A 23,637-nucleotide genomic window follows, 5' to 3' on the forward strand; every position below is an offset into this window, starting at 1 on the left:
TGCGAGCAATTCAATCGTCACTTGGAAAATTGATTCCGCTATGGTTTTCGAATTTTTACATTCCAGGTAAAGATTTTCCATATTAAAGGAAAACAAATAGCAACGAAACAGCATTGAAACTAAAATTCTTGAAACCTTGACGATAAAAAACTTGTCGAATATCGTTTTTGATGATAGAAAAACGATATTGACGATAGAAAAATGACACGGATAACATAAAATAAATAAAACAAATAAAATTTCAATCTACAAATTAGAATCTTCCACGGAAATATGCAAACGAGAAATTGAATAAAACTTATCGTTTGATCTATGCATTTGTTAATTCTACTTCAAACATGCTATTTTATCCTCGTCCATCGTTCCTCGCATGCCTATACATATAAAAATTTAACGATTCTCGATTGAACCTTCTACGAATTTCAAATAAACCTTTGCCGTACATTCGCGATCTCCTAATGTAATGTCCAAAAATATGCAAACACGTGCCATATAATATTAGATTGGAAACAATCGACGCCAAGTTCTAGTACGTGCTTGATCAGATTAGATAAGTGTAATTAATTATAAACTTTGGAGAGTAATAATTACAAAGTTCTGGCACGAACAACGGGACATTAATCCTGGTTGGGTACTAAATTGCTATTTAAATGTCGGATATTAAATTTACTATCGTACGAATTTGCTTTGTCGTTAGCTATTATAGCATTGCAAATTACAATTCTAAATTAAAAAATGTATCCCATTATGTACGGATGAACGCGTTTAATGTTTCAATATTTTACTTGAAACGTGATGATAAAACGATCAATCGTAAGATAGTAAAGTTAGTTTATAAAGTACGTTTATTATATCGTGAAATAACTTTTCAATAAAACACGAATTCTGTGAGAGTAGAATTTCCTTCGTTAAGCATAACATTTTTCAATTCTTTCTCATCGAAATTCAAGGTATTTCAATGTCTTGCATTATACGCGATATTACGAGAATCATAGAATATGATAAACTTCGTTTAATTAAAATAAATTCATCGAAGTAGTATCTACAAGTTCTCCAAGTGATTTAACGAAAATCCAACTCCAATCAACTATCGAAGCTGTACATCGTTAAAATTTGTATTTTATAATTATTAAACAATAAGGTTAATAATTAATAATTAACCAATAGTCGAATAATTATATTCAAAGACAACACGAAACCATTTCTTTGAAAAGAGTGTACCCAAAATGTGTCGCAAAAAGTAAGCGACGACGAGTATACTCGTCAAGCACAGAATACGTGTATCTGTTCTAATATAGAATCAGGTTGCAAGGAGATCGCTGTTTTATTTTTTAATTTCATCACTGACATGGCTCGTCGTAACGCAAAATATTGCCATTCCTTCATGACGACTATACTCGTCAAAAACAGCCAACTGATCAACGACCATTAGTCGATGTGCATCAATAAATAAATAAATAATATCAGTAGCAAATAATAATTCTTTCCAAATTTTACACCATTCAATAGCGAACAAAAGTAAGCTTAAAGTTACTATGTAATTTATTCATATTTATGCATATTTTAGCCATTTTTAGCTCTATTGTCAAATACATACGTACGTACATTCATCGCTATTTTCAAATACAATTCTGCTCGGTAAAATTATGCTACTTTTTGCACCACTTACTATCTAATTATTCTTTCATCCACTATCATAGTGTTATCGCGACGCGCTGTCGATTTGAGCCCGCACCGAAAGAGTTAACGCCACGAATATTCCGTAGAATAAATCTAGGAAAATTGAGGAAACACATGAATCACGTTTTCAGACTCGTCTATCGGGTTATTCGTCGATTACTTTCGCAGTTATCCTACGGTGTATTACCGAGGGAGGGATCGAATCTTCCCCAAGAGGATCGTAACGCGTAGCCCTGAGTTCTTCGTATTCGAAAAAGCTTACGACAGATAAGATTCGGTTATGGTATCGTAAATTTGATGTCGGAAAAGGGACCGATAAAATGCATCTCCCGCGCTCACGCAGCGCATCCGACGATTTCCATGGAATATTTACGTAAAATCGCTTCTATCTGTTCACCGGAAACGGTTTTGTCGAAAGCCATAAAACTAGAAGCGGAACGATGAAGTCTTCGCTTTTATCCCGATTAATTAAAATCGCGCCGGTCTACGAGGCAGTTATTTGTAAATAAAACAAATCGACACTAGTCGAACGACGATTTAATCAAACCGCTCGAAATGACATAGAGGAGTGACGCGTGGTTATTTCGCGTGAGATTATCTTAACGGTACGATGGATTTTAACAGGAAGACGCTCGAATCGCTGACGAGACGCGCGTGAAATCGAAATTGCAACGAGTTCGAGTCTGGTCGAGATTTTAATCCACTAAATGTTGTTTACCAGGTAGAACATATCGAATACCATTTATTAAACAATCGTAATTATCGTGCTGTCGGGTGAAAGATGGGCGCGACTTGTAAAGTGAATGACAATTGTTCGAGGAAATGGCGATTGGTCTCGCTAGCACAGAGAGCATACTCTTACCAGTAAAAGAAAAAAAGACACGATGGAATCAAAATCGATTTATTCGCATCTTAAACCCTTTTTATCAGAGCACGTCGCATATACGAATCGTTTCAGATTCTATCGCTATGCGTGTCCCTCTTGAGGGAGGAAGACGGTCGCAGAGGGTGTCAGAGGCGGAAACTGTGAGTGTGAGGATGCGCAAGATAAACCGGTCCTGCCCGACAGTCCTCGCGCGACTCTCGTGCTGTGAACATCGCTCGCTCGGCTTCCAATCAAGAACGAGAGTGTCCGAAACACTCGACGACGACGACGACTCGAAACTTTTCTACGATTTACCGTCCAAAGTAACTTTCATCGGCCTCGACACCCTAACCGTTTTCGCGAGATACTTTGTAAGACTTTGCGTAAACGCTGCGAGCTTTCCACCACGGACAACATGAAGAGACCTAACTCGACGCACGTGACGATGGAAATTTTCTCGCCGATGAAAAGTGAGAAAGAAGTGCGGTCGAAGTTTCAAATACGCACTCGCGACGCGAACGAATGAAGAATCTGTCGGAGTAACAGGTCAGTTGATAGGAAGAGAAATTCCAGTGGATACGTTTAGCTCGAGCGATTTTCAAGTAGCTACTTGTTGTATCGGCATATCGGTTATAGCGTTGGTTGTTCACGATCGTTGTTGGTCACGTGTTGGTTACTGGTCGGATTTTTTTATGGGCAGCAGGGGGTGAGTCAAGTAATTTCGAAAAGATTGAACAGAATTTCGAAAGGAATTAATTTGGTTTAGGCAAAATTTGTTTTGTTATACGTGCTTGAAAGAGCTTGAGACAAGGTTTATCTTGATATTATTCATCTTTGCTCCTTTCTTTTCTTTTTGTTTCTTCTTTTTTTGCATTTTTGGTTGGATATAAAACAGTGCGCAGTTATATATTTATAGTTAGAGTGCTGGAGCGTTAACGGGTAAATATTTAGTTGAAACTTGAAAGAGTCTGGATAGTTGCTAAGAGGAGTGAAATATGGTTAATTAAAGTGGTGTCTAAAATCAATATTTCCGCGATAAAACGTAATTTTCTGTTGGCAGGTAACTTGACTACCTGTTAAATACGCGTTGACGTAATAAATGTAATTACTTTGCTACATACGTACAATTGTTACATAACGATCGATCGATCTTAAGTTCTTGTTACTTTTTGACAAAACGAATCTTCGATCTTCGAGCATTTCTTTTCCCTTTTCTTCCAAAAAGCAGCGACTTCCAGTAAAATCTAGAGAACGAGTCACTCGATGGAAACGAGCAAACTTTCTAAACGAAAATAACAATTTTATGAATATGTACATCAAAATTCTTCTTCGACTTTGAAAAATCTAAATTGCCAAACTATTTGCAACTTCTCTCTGCAAATACTTCTAGGAAACCTGCCAGTTCCTGATAAAATCTATCGAACAAGTTACCCCAAGAACAAATTTCCAAACAATTTTCCAATTCGCACACACCGACTCTCTTACAATTACGAAAAGCTCATTACATTTTCTCACCACACAGTCGTAAAGGAAGCTACACCAACGCTCGATAAAATGCGTTCGAGTTCGTTGACCGGCCTGATGATACCTTCTCGAGAGTCGAGAAAGTCAAAATGGTAATTAACGAAACAGACAAACGTCGATATTGCTCGACACTAGAAACGGTGTCGCGAAAACGAAACGGAGCATCGTTAAAACCTGAAGCGTCTTCGAGGTACACCGGGACGCCTATCAAAAGGGAAACGATTAATGACCAGCCAGTTGTTGCGATCTCTTTGAAAAGTATGTAAATTCGTACTTAAACTGTCTCGGAAAAAGTAAGCAACGACGAGTATACTCGTCAAGCACAGAGCACGTGTGACTGTTGTAACGAAATGTTGAAAAGAATTAAGTTGTAACAAAATCACTGTTGTATCGTTTAATTTTATTACTGACAGAGCTGGTCGTAACGCAAACATTGTCACATTTTTCACGACGAGTATACTCGTCAAGAACAACTAACTGGTGAAAAGAATGAAAACGAGGTTGGGCGGCTAGAGACTGTCGAGATCCTTCTAGCCAGCGTTCAACGCTGCTATATTTCAACGAATTGAATGAAATTCTCTCGCTGTATGACGCGGCGGAGTATCGCAATTTCGCCGGTGAGTTTACTCGTCAGTTCGTGGGAGAAATTTACATGCAAATGGTCGTACTCGGGTCGTCTGCAAAGGAGAAGACGCTTCTCGTCAACGACTAGCCTCGCGACTGATACGCTGGAAATTGCTGATCCGCGTCACTGGAAAATTTTCAGATGAGTTACATCGTTACGGCTCGAGCGACTGAATCGAGAAGTTTCCGCTTCCGAAGACGAAAAACGAGAAGAGAACGAATGTTAAAAAATATGCTTCGTGCAACATCAGAGGAATAGATGATTATAGAGGAAATCAGCATTTGAATAGGAGAATCTGTACGTCCCGAGATACGTTCTCGTCTCGAGAGATGCAAGGCTATATCGCGTATATGTTTTATCGCCTGCATATCTTGATTTTTTAAGTTTTCGTTCTGATCGTGTCGTTGGAAAAATTTGGTTATACTACTGGATGGCTTAGAAGTTTTAATACGTCTTTTCAATATATTTCTCTGTACTATTTTTGGAACCAACGCGTGTAATGTGCCATTTTGTAACACTTTGTAGCCTCCAATTTGTACTCTTTGATATTACATATTTCATTTGATTGATTAATTGTATTCTGTCTCGTTATTTATTTGGGAAGGACTATGGAAAAATTGAAAATTCCTGTACCTTCGCGTCGCTAATGGAAGCGAACTTCAAACACTATGAAATTTTCTTTGCTGCTCCTACTGCCTAATTAATGCTGTTTTAAGGGCTACAAAGTGACATATTACTTTGTCCATTCGAAAAGATAGCACAATTAATATATTACAAGAACGCACGAAATTATGGACCATTCTACTATATGAACGATCGCGACAATAACAGAATTATTATTGAAACTGCGATTATTTACTGAATATATCGTCCTTAAAATCATTAATCATTAATTTAGTTCAACGAACAATTGATCTTTTATTTAGGGATTAATCGTGCACCTCGAAATATCCTCCATTTAATAGTAGTATTGGTATTAATTCAAGGACATTCGTAACGAGGACGAGCTTTGTTGATCATCTTCTGCTTCCAAAAGCGTAAAAAAGCAATTCGATCTTCTAATTTTTCTCCAGTTTCTTTATATGCGTTTGAAATGTAACGATAGATATAAAATGCAATTTTTTGTGCATTCACGGTCCATGAAACGACAAGCGAGTTAAGACAAGGAGAGACTTGAGTTTCAAAGGAAGAAAAAAGAAGGAAGAATTTCATTACGATCCTTATCTGGCCAGCCTGAATACAAAAGAATGCAAATACACGTGATCTCGTTACGTAGAATATTGTTCTTGACAGAACTGTCTCAGACAATTCAATGCAGGATGAACATGACACTGATCGCCTCTGTAATTACTAGTATCCCTGAAAACAATATATACGATATTCTAATCCTTAATAACGTAAATAAGCATCGAACTTTATATTCTGTTAATTCCACGAATAGAAGTACTTGAAAATACAAGGAAGAACAATCGTTCATTAAATGGCCTGAAAAATCCAATTATACTGTTATATTAACAATCACGATAACCACGGAATCGTAAGTGAGATTACAATTGTTTATTCAACATAGCGTTGTTAACATCGAATCTCGTTAACGAGAATTCGAATTCAAGTTATCGTAGAATACAGAGAAATATCGTGCTTTTTGTTTCCAATTTTAACGAGGGCCTTTTCAAGGTGATTACACTGTGACCTGTTGCAATATGTTTCTACTTGTTAGCGAAACTACGAATCCGATTATAAATTTTCCCTCCCATTTCAGTCAGTTTAATTGAAACATCGCCGATATCTGCATTCTCGTTACGCTGCTATAATATATCCTTAAATTAAGCGACGCGAATTCGCGCCAACATTTATTATCTTATAGAAATAAATTACAAATAATACAATCAGATACGTTAGAGCCGTCTCGCCAGCCGTCCGAATATTTCGTAACTTTAATTAATCGTGGCTTCGAGAATGAAAAAGAAACGAAAGCTAACCATTATTTCGTTACAGGCGAAATAATAGAGGGTATCGAGGCAAACAATTTTTCAACGGTACAATGCTATTGTTGCGTTTGAAGGCTAGAGTTATAGAAGCTGGTTTGCATGTCAGAATGGTAAATGCTGGGCTACTAAGTAATATATAGGCTACAGCTATATAGGCTCGTACATAGGAGTAACTGTTCATAAAGGGTGGATAGTTTAACCGATAGTTTAATCGTTCGGGAGAATAATTCAGAATACAGCGTGACAAACAGCTACTACGCTTGTACGCATGTAAAATATATACCCGTACGAATATATTTTATTTTCGATGTTGTGAAATATCATTGCATAAATATTCCTGCGAATATCGCATCACACGCCTGCGATTTACAGTTTCTCAGTTTCATTTTACTCGTCCATCGTAGTATTATTATCTGTCAGATTTTAAATCGACGAACAAAATTGTAAGGAATTATTAATTCTCATTGAACGCTCATAAGCAAGCGAAATGTTAATTACCGATAAGATCGATACGAATACCTCGTACTTTCCAATTATTAAAATTACTCTTCCAATGATATTCTACGCGATAAGATCATTAAACTGTTCAAGAATTATTTACAATATAAAATCCACGTAAATACAACATACATTCGCACAACACGGAATACACAATCGCAAAAAATTCTCTGAAAGTTACAAAATCGATCTCTTCCCCTGCCAGAAAAAAAGAACGAAAAATATAAACAAACTCGAACAGGCACAACAACACCGAGAAACGTAGTGGATGTGATAAACACTGAAATTTAACGAAGCGCGGTATGCATGTGGAAAATGGTAACGTGTAATTCGATTCTGGAGGAAGTAGACCGCTGAACTAAATTTTTCCGAGAATTGATCAAACCCATAGAGGATCCATCGAGAAGAAGCGAAACAGAAAATTGGAGAACAGTTTTCTAATCCGATGAAAGGTATTTTAATGCGCGGAATAAACGCATGGTGTCCGTCTATTGAAGAGGAACTAGAAGAAAAACAATGGAAGCTTTTTAACGTCCATTTAAACTGCGAAAACATTTCACACGCGACAAGGATCGGAAGCGCAGTGAAAACACGGACAAAATAAGAGGTTGGCAGAGAGACGGGAAATTTTATCTGCTCGCGTTATTCCATTAACATGATGCATTCTTCGTGTTATTACATCGTGTTGTCACCTCCTTCGTATCATTCTGCCTCGCTTTTAATCCGTACGATATCAAGCACGAAACATGCCGCGTCCTTGTTTAAACTTTGCCGACATTATTAACTATTACCGACTGTCCGTCTTTGTCTTCTCGCATTTTTCACTCAGCGACTTCCTTGTTCCATAAAACATTTCGAAATTTCACTGGGATCAGAATGAAACGCGACTGTGATGATCATATCGGTGAACTTTGAAATCAATTTGAAAATGTATCGAGGCTTATTAATGTAACAAATAATCGACTGTTGAAATATTTTTGTAATCTGTGGGAAATATATATTCGCACTAAATATTTTGCAGCTTCTATATACATTTTCAAATCTGTCTCAAACTGTAATATAACCATAAAAATAATCGAGTCTCGTAACATCTCGTAGAGTTGCTAGTGAAATTCCAAAATATTTCGTATAATATACTTATTAAAATATAATACAACATAATTATAATATATTCTAATATATATACGAGCTTTCGTATTCGCGTAACAAGTTGAACTCGTAACAGAGAACAACTCTGGGATTTAATATCCCAGACATTTGGTTTGAAATTTCACGAACGAAGGATTTCGTGCGGGTAAACGAACGATGTAAATCCTTTGCTAACTGCGGCGGCGTCTCTAACGAGATATGACAATAATTCCACGAGTTAAATTTCCTAACTGCGATCTGAACGCGACGACATAAACTACGAGTGTAATCCGTTCTAATTAATTAAAGCAACGTTTAACGATAAGGTTCATCGTGACGTTACCGTCAATCTTACTGCGATGAGGATGAGATTAATTTAAAATTGGTCTGAATTTATCGATTAAGTTGGACGGAAGTGAACCTTTAACGCGAAATTACGAACTTTCCATTGGATTTCATGTGCGTGACATTTTCTTATTTTTATCCTTTTCCAACATCGAGTAAGTTATCAGCTACAGGCGGAATTCGTCTTAATTTATCGGAGGAAAGCTTGGTATTAACTTTGATTTACGAGGCAATATTAGTTGAAGAAAAACAGAGTGGATTAGCGGAAATAGATTTGCCGGTCGACATGATTTATATTCCAGTTAAATCATTCTCCATCTGTATCGTATTTAATCTTCATAGCGATTGTTACATTAATGGTCCGTTTTATTCTGTTATTCTCCTATCGGTCTTCTAAGAATTTGGAGAAGTGTTTGCTGAAACGTGTTTAAAGTTGAAAGATCTCTTTGTAAACTTGATTTGAAAAATTAGTAACGAAAAGAAAATAAGGTAGAGTGTGGTGGTGGTTAATGCGGAATTTTCATTCGCTTTTTTAAATATCATAGTTACCATTGTAAAAGCTTAAACGTTCTCGTTCGTGTCTTCCCTTGCGTCTTCGACTTTCTCTCTGTAAATACTACTCGTTATAATAATTCTGAAAGGAAGTGAAATATAGGTCACCTAGTATTCGCGCAATGATCAAAATTTCTTTCGTAATAGTTAGCTAAATTTTTCAATGCATATCGATATCTCGATGAACAGAGTAAATTAATGAAATATCTTAAGTGTATTTAGAATTACACGTTATGTATTTTAAAGAGCAAAGATGAAGATAGGAAACGTAAAATTACGTACATACGCGTCCTTGTTATTTTAACGAGCTGCTATCTCGTGTTATCGAAAAACAACAACGATAAATAAGTGATAAGTTGGTACAGAATTATTCACAAGATCTTAATTAACGCCTTGATTCTATATAATTCATTTTAACGTCACAATGAAAAGATCTGAATTTGAATGGGCCCAAATGTGTTATTACACATGGGGTCGGATATTTTATCGTATAATTATCATACTATAGGGGCAGACCGGTCTGCATTGAAAATCACGGTAATTATTATCGACGACCGAAGTTATACTGCAGCTTTGTACCTGTGTAGTCGTTAGCCACAGACAGCATGCTCCCTTGTACGTCGATTATTCGATGAATACACAGTAATCGATTAATTGTCTGCATAAACATACTCGCAGTAGCAGAAATTGCAAAATAGTGGTCCTGCTGTATAGAGGTTGACCGACGCGACGAGGAAATTACATTTCTAGGCAATTTCGAGAAATAATTTCAATTCCAGACGCCAACGATATTATTATTTTCCGCTGTATAGAATAATAATTTAGTCAAAATACTCTGGACTGTTAAATAATCTGATAGAAAATAATATTAATTACATGCTAATTTCTTATCGCTCGTAGTGTGTTATTATAATTAGGTAAAAGTCAGATCATTAATTATATAGTTTGAATAATTACACGTATTATCTGTTATTCTACTATTCTACTATTATTTAAGAAATCCTCTAACATTTCTTTAAAACCAATCGTACTGCAAATTAAAAAATGTTACCAATTAAATCGAACCAGTTAATGAGATTGAATTTCAGTAAATAATACATTTTTCCGCGAATCTTAGAACATACGATTTCCCGGTTATTCCAAGGACTATGTTAGATGTATGCAGTAGAGTTTGTACGAAGTTTCAGCGACAGACTTTTCTTTGATATTAAATTAAGAGATTTTGTAAAACATGAAGGTAAAGCGAATAAAAGGGCACGGAAACTTTGAGCATCCGACCGAGTCTTCCTTCGTTCTAAACTTTGAAGTAACACGCATGAGAAAGTGTATGATGACTAACGTAACGTCAAGTTCATTTTCTAAACAACGAATGCATCCTCCTTCCTGAAAGTTATATTACTTGCTAGAATTCGTTTATGGAATAATGTAAACGAAATCTCTACTTAAAAAAAAAGGAACTTTCGTTTAGACCAGAAGAACAGTAAAAGAAAAAAGGAAGTACACGTACAATACATTAAAAACTTTCTCGTAGCAAAAAGAAAATTACAACACGTGTACGTGATTATTTCTGATAGCAGGTAAATACGAACTTGCCCGATGTGATTCGCTGCTTTTTCTTACAAAGAAGAAAAGATTACAGATATGATACTCGAGTTAAAATTACATCCTCCCCAAGGAACTCTGTCTTTCTTAAGTTTTCTGCATCTATTGGAGCGAAGATTAAACACATATTTCTGCAAGGAGATCCGCAAATTGCAATGATTATTTATTCATCCATCATAAAACGTTAATACAGCCAGCACGACAAAACTTCGATAGCAGAACTGATTGTAACAGAAAATGTTTTAGAATTAACGATATTTGACAGATTTTTATCGCACGATCTCTCGCTTCGTTAGGTTCTTGTAAAACGAATGTGATCATAAGGATTTTATTGAGTCGAAGCAAGAGTTTCATCATAAAATCGCTGCCTCTCCGAAGACGAGAATGAGAAATTGCAACGGAAGCTTCTTCAGAGATATACATATTCCGATCGTTTTTCACCGATCATACTGCCAATAAGAGACAAGATATTGTTTCATAAGAAACATACGCAGCCCGTATGAGATTTTTCATCCTCTAAATTACGCTCAATATGGAACACTCATACGGGAGTAATCCGCTCAACGATTTTTCGCACGTACGTGACTATCCAGGAATAAATTGGATTATATGAAGCATGGATTGATCCTCTTGTTTCGTACCCAGGAATCTCCTTTTTTAAGAAGAAGACAGATTTCCATATGAGAACATTTTTTCGTCTGTTTTATATATAATATACAAATGTCCGATGTATGTATACAAATCTTTTCCTTTTTCTAAAAAGACAAATAAAGAATAGGATAAGCAATTACGATATGATTGACGATTTAATGTTTTGTTGCTAATTGCATCATTTCTTTTCTTTTCTTCTTAATAGACTACGCTCTGGACTCAACTATTCAATATCAAAGAATTGAACATCGAATAGAACAGTGGTGAAGAATGACTATTCTGCTCACGTGCTACCTATAGAAAAATCGTGATGTATTCAAACGTCCTACGAATTCATTTTCACTGAAAATTATTTAAATTCTTCAGACCAACTCTGGTGATTTATTCGTAAGAATTGAAAATCAGGTCACGAGTTACATGTATTCATATTAAAAGTTAGATAGTACAACATTGAAGATTGTGTTGTGACAATTGCCCTTAGAAATTAAAAAATAATGTATAATATTTTCTAATGAAAATTTGATTTGAATAAATTTCTGTTGCAGATGGTGTAAACATTAGCTAACAAAACACTATCCGAAATATAACATGGGGGACGAAATTTCGATATTCTTAGTGGTGATTCTTGCAATTGGCGGTTTAATGATGATGAGCGCATTGCTAGCCTGCTACGCGTGTATCTTCCGAGATCTCTGCTGTAGACCAGAGGACAGATCAAAAAGGAGACGTGCCCAGAGCCCTCACCATGAACCTGATGATCCTAACAGACCCAGATTGGAGGCAATGCTATTAAATGATATTACGCAAGGAGAAAGTATGCCTACTGAATCTGAGAAAGTTTAATCAAAAGAAACTATACGCGATATGAAATTTATATCAAGGATTAACTTCTTGAACGTAAATCGATAATCTTAGGAGAAAACTAATCAAACAGAAAATAGGAGCATTTAAAGAATATGTCGTTCACGTTTTTCATTAATGATTGTAAATACGACGTATAAACGGACATAATTTCATTTTTATTTCAAACTATTCTATGTTGCAGATTAATGTATTATGTACATATTCGAATACATTTATATATGTATATACATACATTGTGTATTATATATATGCAGCAAACATCATGTAATAAAAAATCTCTGTTAAAAATATTTAACATAGTTTGGTCACCAACAAACGGCATGCCATATTATATGGCTGTGTCTAAATCTATAATATTAATATATAAAATAAATTTCTATTTATATTTCTCGCACAATCATTATGCTACCCGCATTGCGTATAACAACACACATACTCCCATCCTTTCTGGTAACTCTACTTAATAATTGGTCTAAGTACCCGCGAAAATGTTTTAGGTTTGAAATATTGTGCAACCACAAATGGTCTAATAATATATTCGACTAGCTGATTTGGCTATTAAGTTGTTGGAGTACGGATAGTACTACTTCGCGCAAAGTCTGAAATATTTGAATTATGTTTATTGAATGATGTATGTTTATTACCAGAAAGATGATAATTTGAGAAATAATTTACTTACCTGAGGTTTACAATGTTCCTCTAACCAACTGAATACGCATCCAGATAATTCTGCAAAATTTGCTACTGAAATATTATTGAATGTTTGAAACAAACGATCCATGATTGCCTGAAACTATAACAATAAATAGTGGAATATTCTCAAGATAAAATAGTTCAAAACTTAATTTTATGGAATGATTAAATTGTATAGTTTAATCTTACCACTTGGAATTTGGTTTCATCGGATACTCGCATTTCTGCATGACCTGGTTGGGTCTGGTGAGCTTTCACAATCTGCTCATAATTAGCTTGCATGATACGTAAGGCAACAACTTCTTTTCTCAATGCATTACGTTCTTCTTCCTGCTTTTTCTTTTGTTGCAATAAGAATTGTATATAATCAATGGATTTTTGAAGTACGGTAGCCTTGGAAAGTTTATAACCCGAAGAATCAGTATGTTGGCAAGTAGGAACCAAATCTTGAAGAGAATCATATCCCTTCTTGATAGCATCTCTCCTTTTCTGTTCTGCCTGCGTATGAGCCTCTCTCCTGCGTTCTTTGTAACTTATAGTTGAATTTTTATTATCACTATCTTCATCTTCTGCAATTAATTTCATTAAATTTACTTGTAAATTATTGCTATTTTTTAAATAGTTTATTCTCACAAATTTTTTTACTTCGTTACCTGTATTATGAGCAGATGAGGATGGTGTATTCACTGACCCGGTACTACTGCAACGGGAAAAAGTATATTTTTCTGTAGGACTAGATGGTTCCAGCTTCATATCGCTATCTCCTCCTATATTACCTCCACTGCGCATTGCTAAATTTGCTGTTTCCATAAAATACATCAAATATAATTTGCAATATTACATTTCAATATGGAACAAATCGCTTACATTTTAGAATAAGGAAACGTTTAAAACAGAAAATAATACGTTAAAAACATTAAACAATAACGCATAATATCAGATAATATCAAATGAAAGCAAGATAATGTGGTAAAGGACAAACTGATAAAACTAAAGATATAAATTATGATTCCACTCACAGATTTCGTATCTATCTTTGTGCAATGTATCTGCCATCGTGTCAACAATTTATTTGTTGGAAAGGAAGAAATCGAATGTAATTAGAACGCGCACGTGGGAAGGTTACAACACAGTTGTAACAAGTAAGATATGCCAAAAATATATCGTAACAAATCACGGATATCCATAAAGATCCGATCGATAAATTATCACATTAACGAACACACACTGACTTCGAGAGACTTCTTATGTCTATCAGAAACACGATCACGATTCCATAATAAACATCATTTCGTAACGATAACGTTATTGTCTGTGGATACTGCCATCTTCGACGGAAATCCAACTGTTGAGAGAATAGTCGACAGTGGAACAAGCAGGGTCGCCACCTATCGAAACAAAGATAGTACAAACTGTCAAACGAAGCCACGTGCTCGCCTAGCAGACGAAAATGAAAGTCAAGGTTGCATTAGACCAATCGGAACAGTCAACCATCAACTTTCAATCGGAGCAAGTTTAATATCTTTGCTCTACTTCTTTCCTTCTTATACATAATCAAAATAGAATGCATTCACAAGAGTAATTCTTTTTATGTTAAATTACGTTTATTATAAGGTGTATCTAATATATATATTTACAATCGCTTTAATACACGTAAAATCATTTATGATAACTCATTTTTTTTCGGCGGTACGACGTTTCGGGCCGTAACGCTGGCAATTATATTCCTATACACTTCCTCCTCATATGTGTAAATTTTCAAAGTACACGTATATCGTATTCTCCTTCGTAAATTGCTTATTGTGTACTTGTGACCCGGAGACCATTCAACCTGCTAATACACAGATATACTGCAAACAAACCATGGTCCTCGGATTTTTTTAATCATGATGAATGAAAATCGACAAATTATCGTTTCTGTGCTCGCATTGTTAACAATGCACAGTACTACTAATTAGGAAATTATTCTACCTCTAAATTGTGTATTCATTGTTATATTCGATTGTATATCCTTAGTAGATTCATATATGTAGTACACAACGCTACATTTGTATCGTTCGGGGACGGATAATGTCGGAAAGCCGATGACTGTTAAACTATTTTAAGACCATAAACTGGCAATGTGTATCATCGGAAGTGTAAATATTTCAGTGGGAGTACATTTAGTTATTGATTCATAAATACAATTCTTCTGAAGACTGTATACAGGATGCTGTTACATTCAGGGGCCTAGATTATATTCACGTAAAATGTGACTCTCGTTACACAGTTTTCTTTCATATTTTCATTCGTTCGTGTTTCTCTTCTTTTTTTTCTTTTTTATCGTTTTTCGTTCCTCTTACTATTTAATCCGTCAAAACGTATTACTATTCGCGATAATAAGCATACAATGCAAGCATTTCGAAATTTCCGACACAATGACTTAATTACGCCCGCCCCCGCAATCCTATTCAACATAACATTAAGTAAAATTCACACATTTTTTCATTTTTATTTCATTTCTTGAGTTTTCTTTTTCAATCATTTCTTTCGTAGCCAGAAACGCCCTACATGTATTTTATTTGAATAAAGGTCACTTTCCCGCAGTTAAATCGATAAAGCATCACATCGTAAATTCTCATTAAGTTTGAATTTAGTATTTTTAATATATATATATATATCACGCGCGCTTACATTTCTCTCGCACAATTTCTCACATACATGCATGTTCGTGACGTACTCATCCCGTCCGTTCGCTAAGTTCATTTTTTCCCACCTTTTTTTTCTCCTAATTAATTTTCGACATCGATAAAAAATTATATATATTTCGATAATTATTTCATCATTAATTAATTATTATATCTTATTGTTCCATTAAAGTTTAAACTAAACTGTTCTGTGTGGTATGCATATCCTGGCAAGTACCGCACTCATATATATATATTTATATATTTATAATAAAGTATCATTTTTACTTATTATCAGTATCCTTTATATTTATTACTAGAATCACGAATTGATGATTCATGACTCTACATGTCTCACAATATTTCAAACTACAATTCTTTAAGATTAATTAGGATTGGTGCAAATAATATTAATCAATTGAATCTACGCAGTCCGATCATCGAGCATCGCGCACGGTAGTCCGTCCGACTTTAAAAGAAATTGCATAATCACGAACTTTTTTATTGATCTGATTTAATAACTATTGATCTCAATAATCATTCACTCCTTTCTCTGGCATTGTATTTTTCACTTTTTTGTAAGAACGTGGGGTGAAATTTGTAATTACTCTTTTAGTCGATATGACTGATAAATTAAGAAACTGATGTTTGGAAAATGTTTTTAAAAATAATCTGATAATAATTTTCCTATAAATAATTGATCCTATAAATTATTTCCTAGCGCTATTAATATTGCAATATACACCATCTCGTGAAGAAACTCACATGTTTGAACGATGGCGAGTTGAAAACAAAATAACATCCATTATGATATTTCAACATATTTCCACCTTTTCTCTAACCTCGTATTTTTTTAAGGCTCACAAAACTTCATATTATTACAAATGTTTTGATTTCATCTAGGGTGAGCTGCTCTATTAAATTAATCTTTTTAATTACACGTACTTGCTTTAACAGCCAAGAAAGAACATAAATTGATATATCACATGTCATTATGCAAAAGCAATTCAGCTTTCAAAACCTTTGACTTTTCTATTCATTTTGAGGCTTGAATTGATAACACAACATGGTGCGCAAACCATTTTCATAGAAAAATTATTTTTCTTTTCTTTTCCTTTTTTTGTTGTTTAATTGAGCAGACTTAGATAAATTAGACAGAAATTGATATGAATATTGATGAACTTGGAGTACCTGCGCGAACTAGTCTCATTCAGTCCTCTCAGGTACTTATTCATTGATACTGCGAAACAAAATTTGCTAGAATCATGTCTAATGTCCACTCGAAATTTTATACAAAAATTTCTACAAAGACAAGAATATCCTCTTGCCTACCTGAAACAAAATTCATCAAATTTGATAATTTTTGTTCAATTCAGAATTGTAACAAATAGTAAAGTACACAGAAAGATGAATTTTCGCGACTTGAATAGAAAGAATATATTTTTTCCTTTGTTCGATTATCAAATTTTCCATTTCTGTATTTGTTCTTGTGTATTGTCTAGTAGGTATTAAATTAAGTTGTTAAGGACAAAATATTACGACAATAAAATTATGTTAGAAACGTTTAGAAAGTAAATAATAAATCAGTGCATGATTTGTAATCAAGGAATACAGAAGGTGAATTCTTGCTTGTCGCCGTATGACATTTAATCTGCTCTATTAGCGTAATATTATTGTAAAATAAACATTTTATGCAAAATTCAACCCTTCCGTTCTCCTTGTATATACCGTCACGATAATAATAATAATTAAACGGGTTCGAAAAAAGTAGCGCTCTTGTTGCTTTACGAACGACACGAATGATCAGCTATCATTTAGAATATTTGTAGACGCCACGGTGTGTGACAAATCCGTCCGTAATAAAATAGGAAAATTAATCGCGTCAATTCCCTTCGCGCGGTAACCAACATGGCTAGAATTTGTCAAAACGAGGCTCGTTGCGCGAAATGCAGGACGTTCAGGAAAGAATTTTGTACTTTTCTAACAAGGAGAGGCACGAGGTATAACACTGATTTTTCGATCAGCTTTTGTGTAATGATAGAACTGGAAATATTAATCATTTATCCGCAAAATCGAGTACTATATTTCAATATTTTAAAATCCATCATTACGGAAAAGCTTATAGAAAAATTAGCATCGCGCCCCAGTATCTCTCTTTGTAAGATCATTCGCTCGCTAGCGTAAAGGAACATGTTACTCCAAATAGAAAAACCTTTTTCAAGAACCCAGTAAAGATGTTTACACAGATATTTTTGTACCATGATCAGTATCGATTTATATCTTCGAGCGTTTAACCTGGCGTGACTTGGCAGTACGACGAGGTTTCTTTCCAGCGTCACTCGGTGCTTCCTCTGTGGTGGATTTCCGTTTTGAAAGTAGTGAAGGCACAGGAGCCTTTGGTGGTGCCATTTCTACGGTTGGTTGTGGCGGCGCTGGTGGTGGTGGTGACGATGGTTGTTGTGTAACTGGTGGTTGTGGTGCCACTTCGGTAAGGCTCTGTGCATCCGCTATGGGAATGAAGTCTAATCCTTCATCAAGCGTTTCTGGTAATACACCTTGATTTGTTAAAGCTTGTAAATCCTCCGTTGGGACTAACACAGATTGCCCACAGACTACACATACGGGTATCGCCGGAGACTTAGATCGCCAATACTGAAGCTCTGTTTTACACTTGTTCAATTCCTATGCAATATACAATCACAATTTCATAAACTATGAAGTAATAGAGAAACATACGAATGATTAGAAATTTCATTTTGGATTTTAGATATGTTCAACTAATATTTTTAGCCAGACTGGCACATATCTTTTCTGTTGTGTGTTATTTCTTACAAGTACTAAGAGTACCTTAGTAAATACCTGTAGGAGTGTGCTAAATTTACGGGAGGTTTCCTCGTTCTTCTTGTCGTTTTCATCAAGACGTGTAGCATATTCAACAATCTGTTTCTGTTGTTCTGCTATCTTTGCTTTGCAATTCCTCAAATCTCTACGCATTAATGTTAGTTGACTATTATATCGCTTCATGCCTTGTTTAATTTTACGAATACGTTTTCGTAACACCATATTCGACTGTGGAGGTGACACATTAGACTCTAAGAGACCGGGCTCATCTGAGGAGTGTGGGGGGGAACCTTCTCCACTATTGCTTCCTGATTTACCAGTTCCAACAGCTAAAGGTGCAGAGTCTAGGCACATGAATGGCTTGTTCACATTACTAGAAGCTGTAACATTTAAATAAATCGTATACAAAAACGTACAATTAAAAGCAAAAATTACTATATAAAGCAATTCATTAATTTCGTTTTAGGAAACTTAAAATTTGTGTTGTTTGCTCACAGGAAAATGTCCCAGCAAGATCTAAGAAATCTGCTCCAAAGTAGGGAATTTCTGGTAATGTTGGTTCAATACGTTCTTTAAAGTACTCCATAGCCATAGTACTTAAATCAAACAACTCATCTGTAACTTTGTATGGTCTGGCTAATTTTGGAGTAACTCTTATATAATGTAAAATACGATTAACTTCATCTAAAATCTGAAATATAATTAAAAATTGGAACTTATATAAATTTATACATTGCATATTTTTGTTTTTGTAACTAGCAAGAAGAATTTCATTTACCTCTCCAGGAAAAAAACAACAATGTTTACGTTCAATGTGCTTTCCAAAACTCATTTGGAGCAAGGTAAGACGCATATGAAGGGTTTCAATAATATCTGATTCACAAGCTAATGGGTGATTACGGCGTGCAGATTCACGCCTTGGCATCTGTGCTTTAATTGCCTGAAAACGATTCAGCATTTGTGCCTGAAGCTTTTGAAAAGTAGAATTCAATATCGATCCACAAACACGATCCATCTGATGACAAACCTACAAAAAATAAATGTGACATGAACATATATTTCTTATAAACATCAAGAAAACATCGTGTATAAAATTTTACAAGTTATATAACCATTTCATCCCATGACTTTGACTTACAGGACGTAAATGAGCCACTGTATTGTAATCCAAATAGCTAAAAATCTTGTCAAGGATTTCAACTGGTAAATCAAGGAGGTTTAAATTACTATAAGGAGGTGGCTCCGAAACAGATGGTCCGGTATATGAGCTAGTCATTGCTACAGATTGTTGTCTTCTGGATGAATTCACATCTGTAACTTCAGCAGCCGGCCCACCTCCATTACTTCCACCCATACTACTTGACTGACGAGTTGACACCATAATTTTGGTACTTTTAGCTGATCAACTCCACCAAAATCTAAAATCAAAATTCATTATGAGTAAAAATTATCTTTATACAAAAATTATTATCAGAATATATAAAGAAAAAGAATAGGAGAATATCCATTTGAACTCAGTGGTGTTAGAAAATAATTTATTCATAATGTAATAAAAGGATAGTATGGTTAATGATACTGTAAACAATATACCTGTTAACAGATAAATTGCACTTAAAAAATCACTAGCTTCAAAACAAATTATGCTCATATACATGCACAGATTCTTCCAGTATTTTCAAAGAACACTACAGTTGCATTGCTTGAATAAACAATTAGATTTTATTCTGACATTCATTTATTTACACCAATTGCTCAATTGTAAAATTTCTCAAGCTTACTAAAAATTATCAATTCGAATAATATTAAATCAACCATGAGAAAAAATGTTATTTTCTATAACGCTAAATATAACAAAATTTCCCGCTGGTGCACTTTTATGCTTTCCCAGAAGAAATTCCGAAAAACCAAATAACCAAGAACGATCGTGTTAAAAGAGACACGTAAGATTTTGATACGATGAAATATCTACGTGATAGCGAGAAAAGACAAATTCGTAATGTAACCTAGGATCTTGAAGATTCACGTATGCCTCGGTTATTTTCATCGGTTCTCAAAGGACGAAAAACAACGAACGTTAGCAAAGGTGAAAGCAAAAAAATCCAAGAAAAAAGTTGAAACAAAATGGAAACTAAAATTCCCGAGATCGGACTGGAAGCTCCTCCAAGAGGAATCAAACTGACGAATTGAAAAAGGTACCTGAATGGTATGCGACTAGCGACCAGTTTAGCAACGGACGAGTACTTGGTGCATCGGAGGTACGAGTGTGACTGCCGAATATCTTGGTCGAATTGTATGTACGATAACCAAGAAATGAAAAATACAGGTAGATAGGCATAAACAGGAGATATCTATGCTCACTACTGTAACGAGATGGCCGTTGCGTGTTATGCACACAGTCACGACAAAGTTATACAAAGCCCGATGGAAACAAACAGAGGGAAACCGGGTGACCGTGCGCAATCGATGCATCTATGACTTTTCTATCTTTCAATGAAATAGTCGAGGAAATTGTATGTATTTTTAAACGTAAACCAATAAGAAGGATCATCGTGAGAATATGAAAAGAATGAATCGAACGAAGTGGAGGAAGATCACATACCCCCTGTTAAACGACGAAAAGCAATCACTGTATTCGCGTTGGTGTTTTCAGCGACATTTTGACGGAGATCCCTTCCTTCTCCTCACGACCCCTGCTTTAACGCTCTCGTTCTCACTTCGTTTCACTATCGAAGCTTTCTCGTTTCGTCTCAAGTATCCCTATCACTCTCGTTCGTTCCTGCTTTTCTATATACCTCTCTCTTTCCGTCTTACATTGAATATAACTCGTGTAACTATGGCGCACTCACACACGTATAATCCGTACCCGGAAAAAAGCCCGCGCGTGCAGCGAAGAAGAAATGCTTCTTTTCCGTTACTTATCTCGGGACCTGTTTTCTCTCTTTCACCTTCAGAAAATCACCATCGAGTGCATCGGCTTTGGGTCTATAAATACCAGAATAAAGGATAACGATGTCACTATCTTACGAAGCTGTCTTGCTCGCAAACAAGGTTCGGTTAAACGAGACAAATTCTTATTATTTACTTTCTCTCTTTTTTTTTTAATGTGTATATGGTTTGGTTCTATTGGTGCGAATCAGCTTAGTTTCGCATGGCTACAATCAAGATCAGCGCACAATCAACGCCGACGTCGACGATGACGACTATCACGACGACGACGGCGACCAAATGTACATGTGTGTATCCCGTAGTATCGTCACTTCGTTCAACGGTTTCTCACATTTCGTGAAAACTTACCCACCGACTCACGAACGATTCTTGATTGGTCGACTGACAGGCTAGTTCGCAACGCACACTATTCCAACAGCACTGTAATGGCTACTCCACAATCTGTGAAGGTAAGGATCACTCTGAGCGGTAGATGTACCCATACCTATAGTAGCGTCGTGTATAGGAGAGAAACTCGTAAAAATTTTCATCTTCGAAGCTACGCCAGCGACATCTATAGATTGCGCCAATCAAGAAAAGAGCGCGTAATTTAAATTTGAAAAGGGTGCCAGCCCCATAACCAGGGTTATGTGATCCAATTTGGAATTTCGATTAATGTTGGAAGTGAAACGTACGTATTATTAAAACATTATAATTGATCTAAGCTCAAATGCAGTAAATAATAATTTCTTTTGTTTTTTTTATAGGAATGCGTTTAGATGATTAACATCCTAATTTAATGTATATCGAACATTATGTAAATATTAAACTATTAATAACAATGTAAAGAAGAGAAAAACAAAAGGTAAAAAATTTGTTGTTTAAATTTTGGTCAATAATTGTTCTAGGTATATAGTTTTGTTTTTGCAATAAATAGATCAGAAAGTCATAAAATTGGAGGGAATTTTGTCGATAGAGATTTTTATTGTTAAAATTGTATAATATTGGAAATATTTTCTATATTAAGAGATATTAAATAAGCAAGTTTTATCTACATATATCTTCATACAATATAAAATTTCATGTATAATTCAATCAATCTATATTTATATCTATACTTAACTGTAAAATTATTTATCATTTGGCAGGGGTATTCTACGATATATAAAATCGCGTATAACTTATTAATATATAAAATATTAGGACATCCTTATCGTACAATCCTATTGTCTTTTTTTTATGTACATGCTAATACAATGTACATATTAAAAATCTCACGAGATTAAATGAATAGCTGAGGTCAACTTTCTTGTAAACCAACTAAGCCATTGTAAGATATACTAATGCTTACATCTTAAAACATTATAATATGATAACGCACGACATGAAAAGATATAGAATTGCCCGATCTATCATATACATAATCGTCTTATTGTCACTCAAGAATGAATCTTTTTCGAATTATGGCATATTTTTCTTCTCTATGAATTATTAGCAATAGAAATAAATGTTTTCTAATGTTTTTGTAAAGAAGGCATAGAGCTCTCGAATTGCAGGCCGTCTTTGTCAAAGAAGAATGCATTTACCGCTTGATTAATTAATAACTTGTTAAAGAGTTAAAAGTGTGGTTTGTTCTGCGAAATACAAACATCGCTTGGCTAACACCGATTGTTCTCCTTTTCGGAAAGAGTTGACCTTGCTGCAAGGGCCTAGTCGTCTCATAGATGATGCAGATTTTTCCCATATCCTTTTGTATACGGGATGCCTTTGCGTGGCGTATACTTGGATAAATAGTGGAACAAAGCGTCAGTCAATGATTCTGAAAAATATGGATCACACTATCAATTCTGAATTTGTGAATCAAGATTGTATCACCAAATCGATCTCAATCTTCTTATCTAACATAATGGAAACGTTTTTAATTAAATTATACAATCTTTTAAAATCAATATTAAGAAATCACATCGATAAGGATAATCTTTTATTTTTTCTACGTTTTTATAATTGTGTTATGGCACATTATCATTTGCCCCATTTAATGAAACGTTGCTCCTGCTCCTTTATTTACCTTTAATTCAACATTCTATGAAACAAATTATGTATGGATATCCTTTCCGTTCTTTCTATTTCTATTTATTTATATTTTTATATTCTTCATATTCTTAAATCAATCGAATGCATGTCGTC

The 23,637-nt window shown here is 34.9% G+C and overlaps 3 protein-coding genes and 1 long non-coding RNA gene across 13 annotated transcripts; 2 read left to right on the forward strand and 2 right to left on the reverse strand.

The window, feature by feature from the left end:
• The first annotated feature begins 2,724 nt into the window (after positions 1-2,724).
• On the forward strand, positions 2,725-12,707 carry LOC100740890. 5 transcript variants are annotated; one of them, XM_033319339.1, is made up of 3 exons: positions 2,725-3,091; positions 11,667-11,837; positions 12,007-12,707. In XM_033319339.1, exon 3 carries the CDS (start codon positions 12,050-12,052, stop codon positions 12,302-12,304), a length of 255 nt encoding a protein of 84 aa, XP_033175230.1. In that variant the 5' UTR covers positions 2,725-3,091; positions 11,667-11,837; positions 12,007-12,049; the 3' UTR covers positions 12,305-12,707. The 5 variants fall into 5 exon arrangements, with proteins under 5 accessions (XP_033175230.1, XP_024221523.1, XP_033175229.1 ...); XM_024365755.2 differs by having other exon boundaries at positions 2,726-3,091; positions 11,667-11,866; XM_033319338.1 differs by having other exon boundaries at positions 2,726-3,091; positions 11,667-11,848.
• LOC100746606 (max-like protein X) lies at positions 12,460-14,392 on the reverse strand. The gene is made up of 5 exons (XM_003487407.3): positions 14,038-14,392; positions 13,672-13,818; positions 13,208-13,587; positions 13,005-13,118; positions 12,460-12,924 (listed from the first exon to the last, which is right to left on the reverse strand). Exons 1-5 carry the CDS (start codon positions 14,072-14,074, stop codon positions 12,868-12,870), a joined length of 735 nt encoding a protein of 244 aa, XP_003487455.1. The 5' UTR covers positions 14,075-14,392; the 3' UTR covers positions 12,460-12,867.
• Positions 14,393-14,600: 208 nt separating this feature from the next.
• LOC100746812 (F-box only protein 28) lies at positions 14,601-21,942 on the reverse strand. Of its 6 annotated transcripts, none has more exons than XM_024365752.2 (7): positions 21,608-21,726; positions 21,125-21,507; positions 19,664-19,943; positions 19,304-19,552; positions 19,021-19,216; positions 18,544-18,905; positions 14,601-18,366 (listed from the first exon to the last, which is right to left on the reverse strand). In XM_024365752.2, exons 3-7 carry the CDS (start codon positions 19,904-19,906, stop codon positions 17,959-17,961), a joined length of 1,458 nt encoding a protein of 485 aa, XP_024221520.1. In that variant the 5' UTR covers positions 19,907-19,943; positions 21,125-21,507; positions 21,608-21,726; the 3' UTR covers positions 14,601-17,958. The 6 variants fall into 6 exon arrangements, with proteins under 6 accessions (XP_024221520.1, XP_024221522.1, XP_012237814.1 ...); XM_024365754.2 differs by having other exon boundaries at positions 14,601-17,016; positions 17,943-18,366; positions 21,125-21,717; XM_012382391.3 differs by lacking the exons at positions 21,125-21,507; positions 21,608-21,726 and adding an exon at positions 21,820-21,942.
• A 15-nt stretch (positions 21,943-21,957) lies between these two features.
• Positions 21,958-22,506, forward strand: LOC112212319. The gene is made up of 2 exons (XR_004461159.1): positions 21,958-22,141; positions 22,218-22,506. It is a non-coding gene; the product is annotated as an uncharacterized LOC112212319 (long non-coding RNA).
• The last annotated feature ends 1,131 nt before the right edge of the window (positions 22,507-23,637 follow it).

The sequence above is a fragment of the Bombus impatiens genome, unplaced genomic scaffold (genome assembly GCF_000188095.3).
Source record: "Bombus impatiens unplaced genomic scaffold, BIMP_2.2 scf_0151, whole genome shotgun sequence".
Classification (NCBI taxonomy): domain Eukaryota; kingdom Metazoa; phylum Arthropoda; class Insecta; order Hymenoptera; family Apidae; genus Bombus; species Bombus impatiens.

What these genes read in the sequence shown, in the direction of transcription:
- LOC100746606 (XM_003487407.3), bottom strand. Translation starts at nt 14,074, where the DNA reads ATGGCAGATACATTGCACAAAGATAGATACGAAATCT. An exon ending in CAAAGATAGATACGAAATCT is followed by an intron (nt 13,819 to 14,037) that starts GTGAGTGGAATC and finishes TTATGGAAACAG; the next exon opens with CAAATTTAGCAATGCGCAGT. An exon ending in ATGAAACCAAATTCCAAGTG is followed by an intron (nt 13,119 to 13,207) that starts GTAAGATTAAAC and finishes TTATTGTTATAG; the next exon opens with TTTCAGGCAATCATGGATCG.
- LOC100746812 (XM_012382391.3), bottom strand. Translation starts at nt 19,906, where the DNA reads ATGGTGTCAACTCGTCAGTCAAGTAGTATGGGTGGAAGTAATGGAGGT. An exon ending in GTTGTTTTTTTCCTGGAGAG is followed by an intron (nt 19,217 to 19,303) that starts GTAAATGAAATT and finishes ATTATATTTCAG; the next exon opens with ATTTTAGATGAAGTTAATCG. An exon ending in AATTTAGCACACTCCTACAG is followed by an intron (nt 18,367 to 18,543) that starts GTATTTACTAAG and finishes TATATTGCATAG; the next exon opens with GAATTGAACAAGTGTAAAAC.
- LOC100740890 (XM_033319339.1), top strand. Translation starts at nt 12,050, where the DNA reads ATGGGGGACGAAATTTCGATATTCTTAGTGGTGATTCTTGCAATTGGC.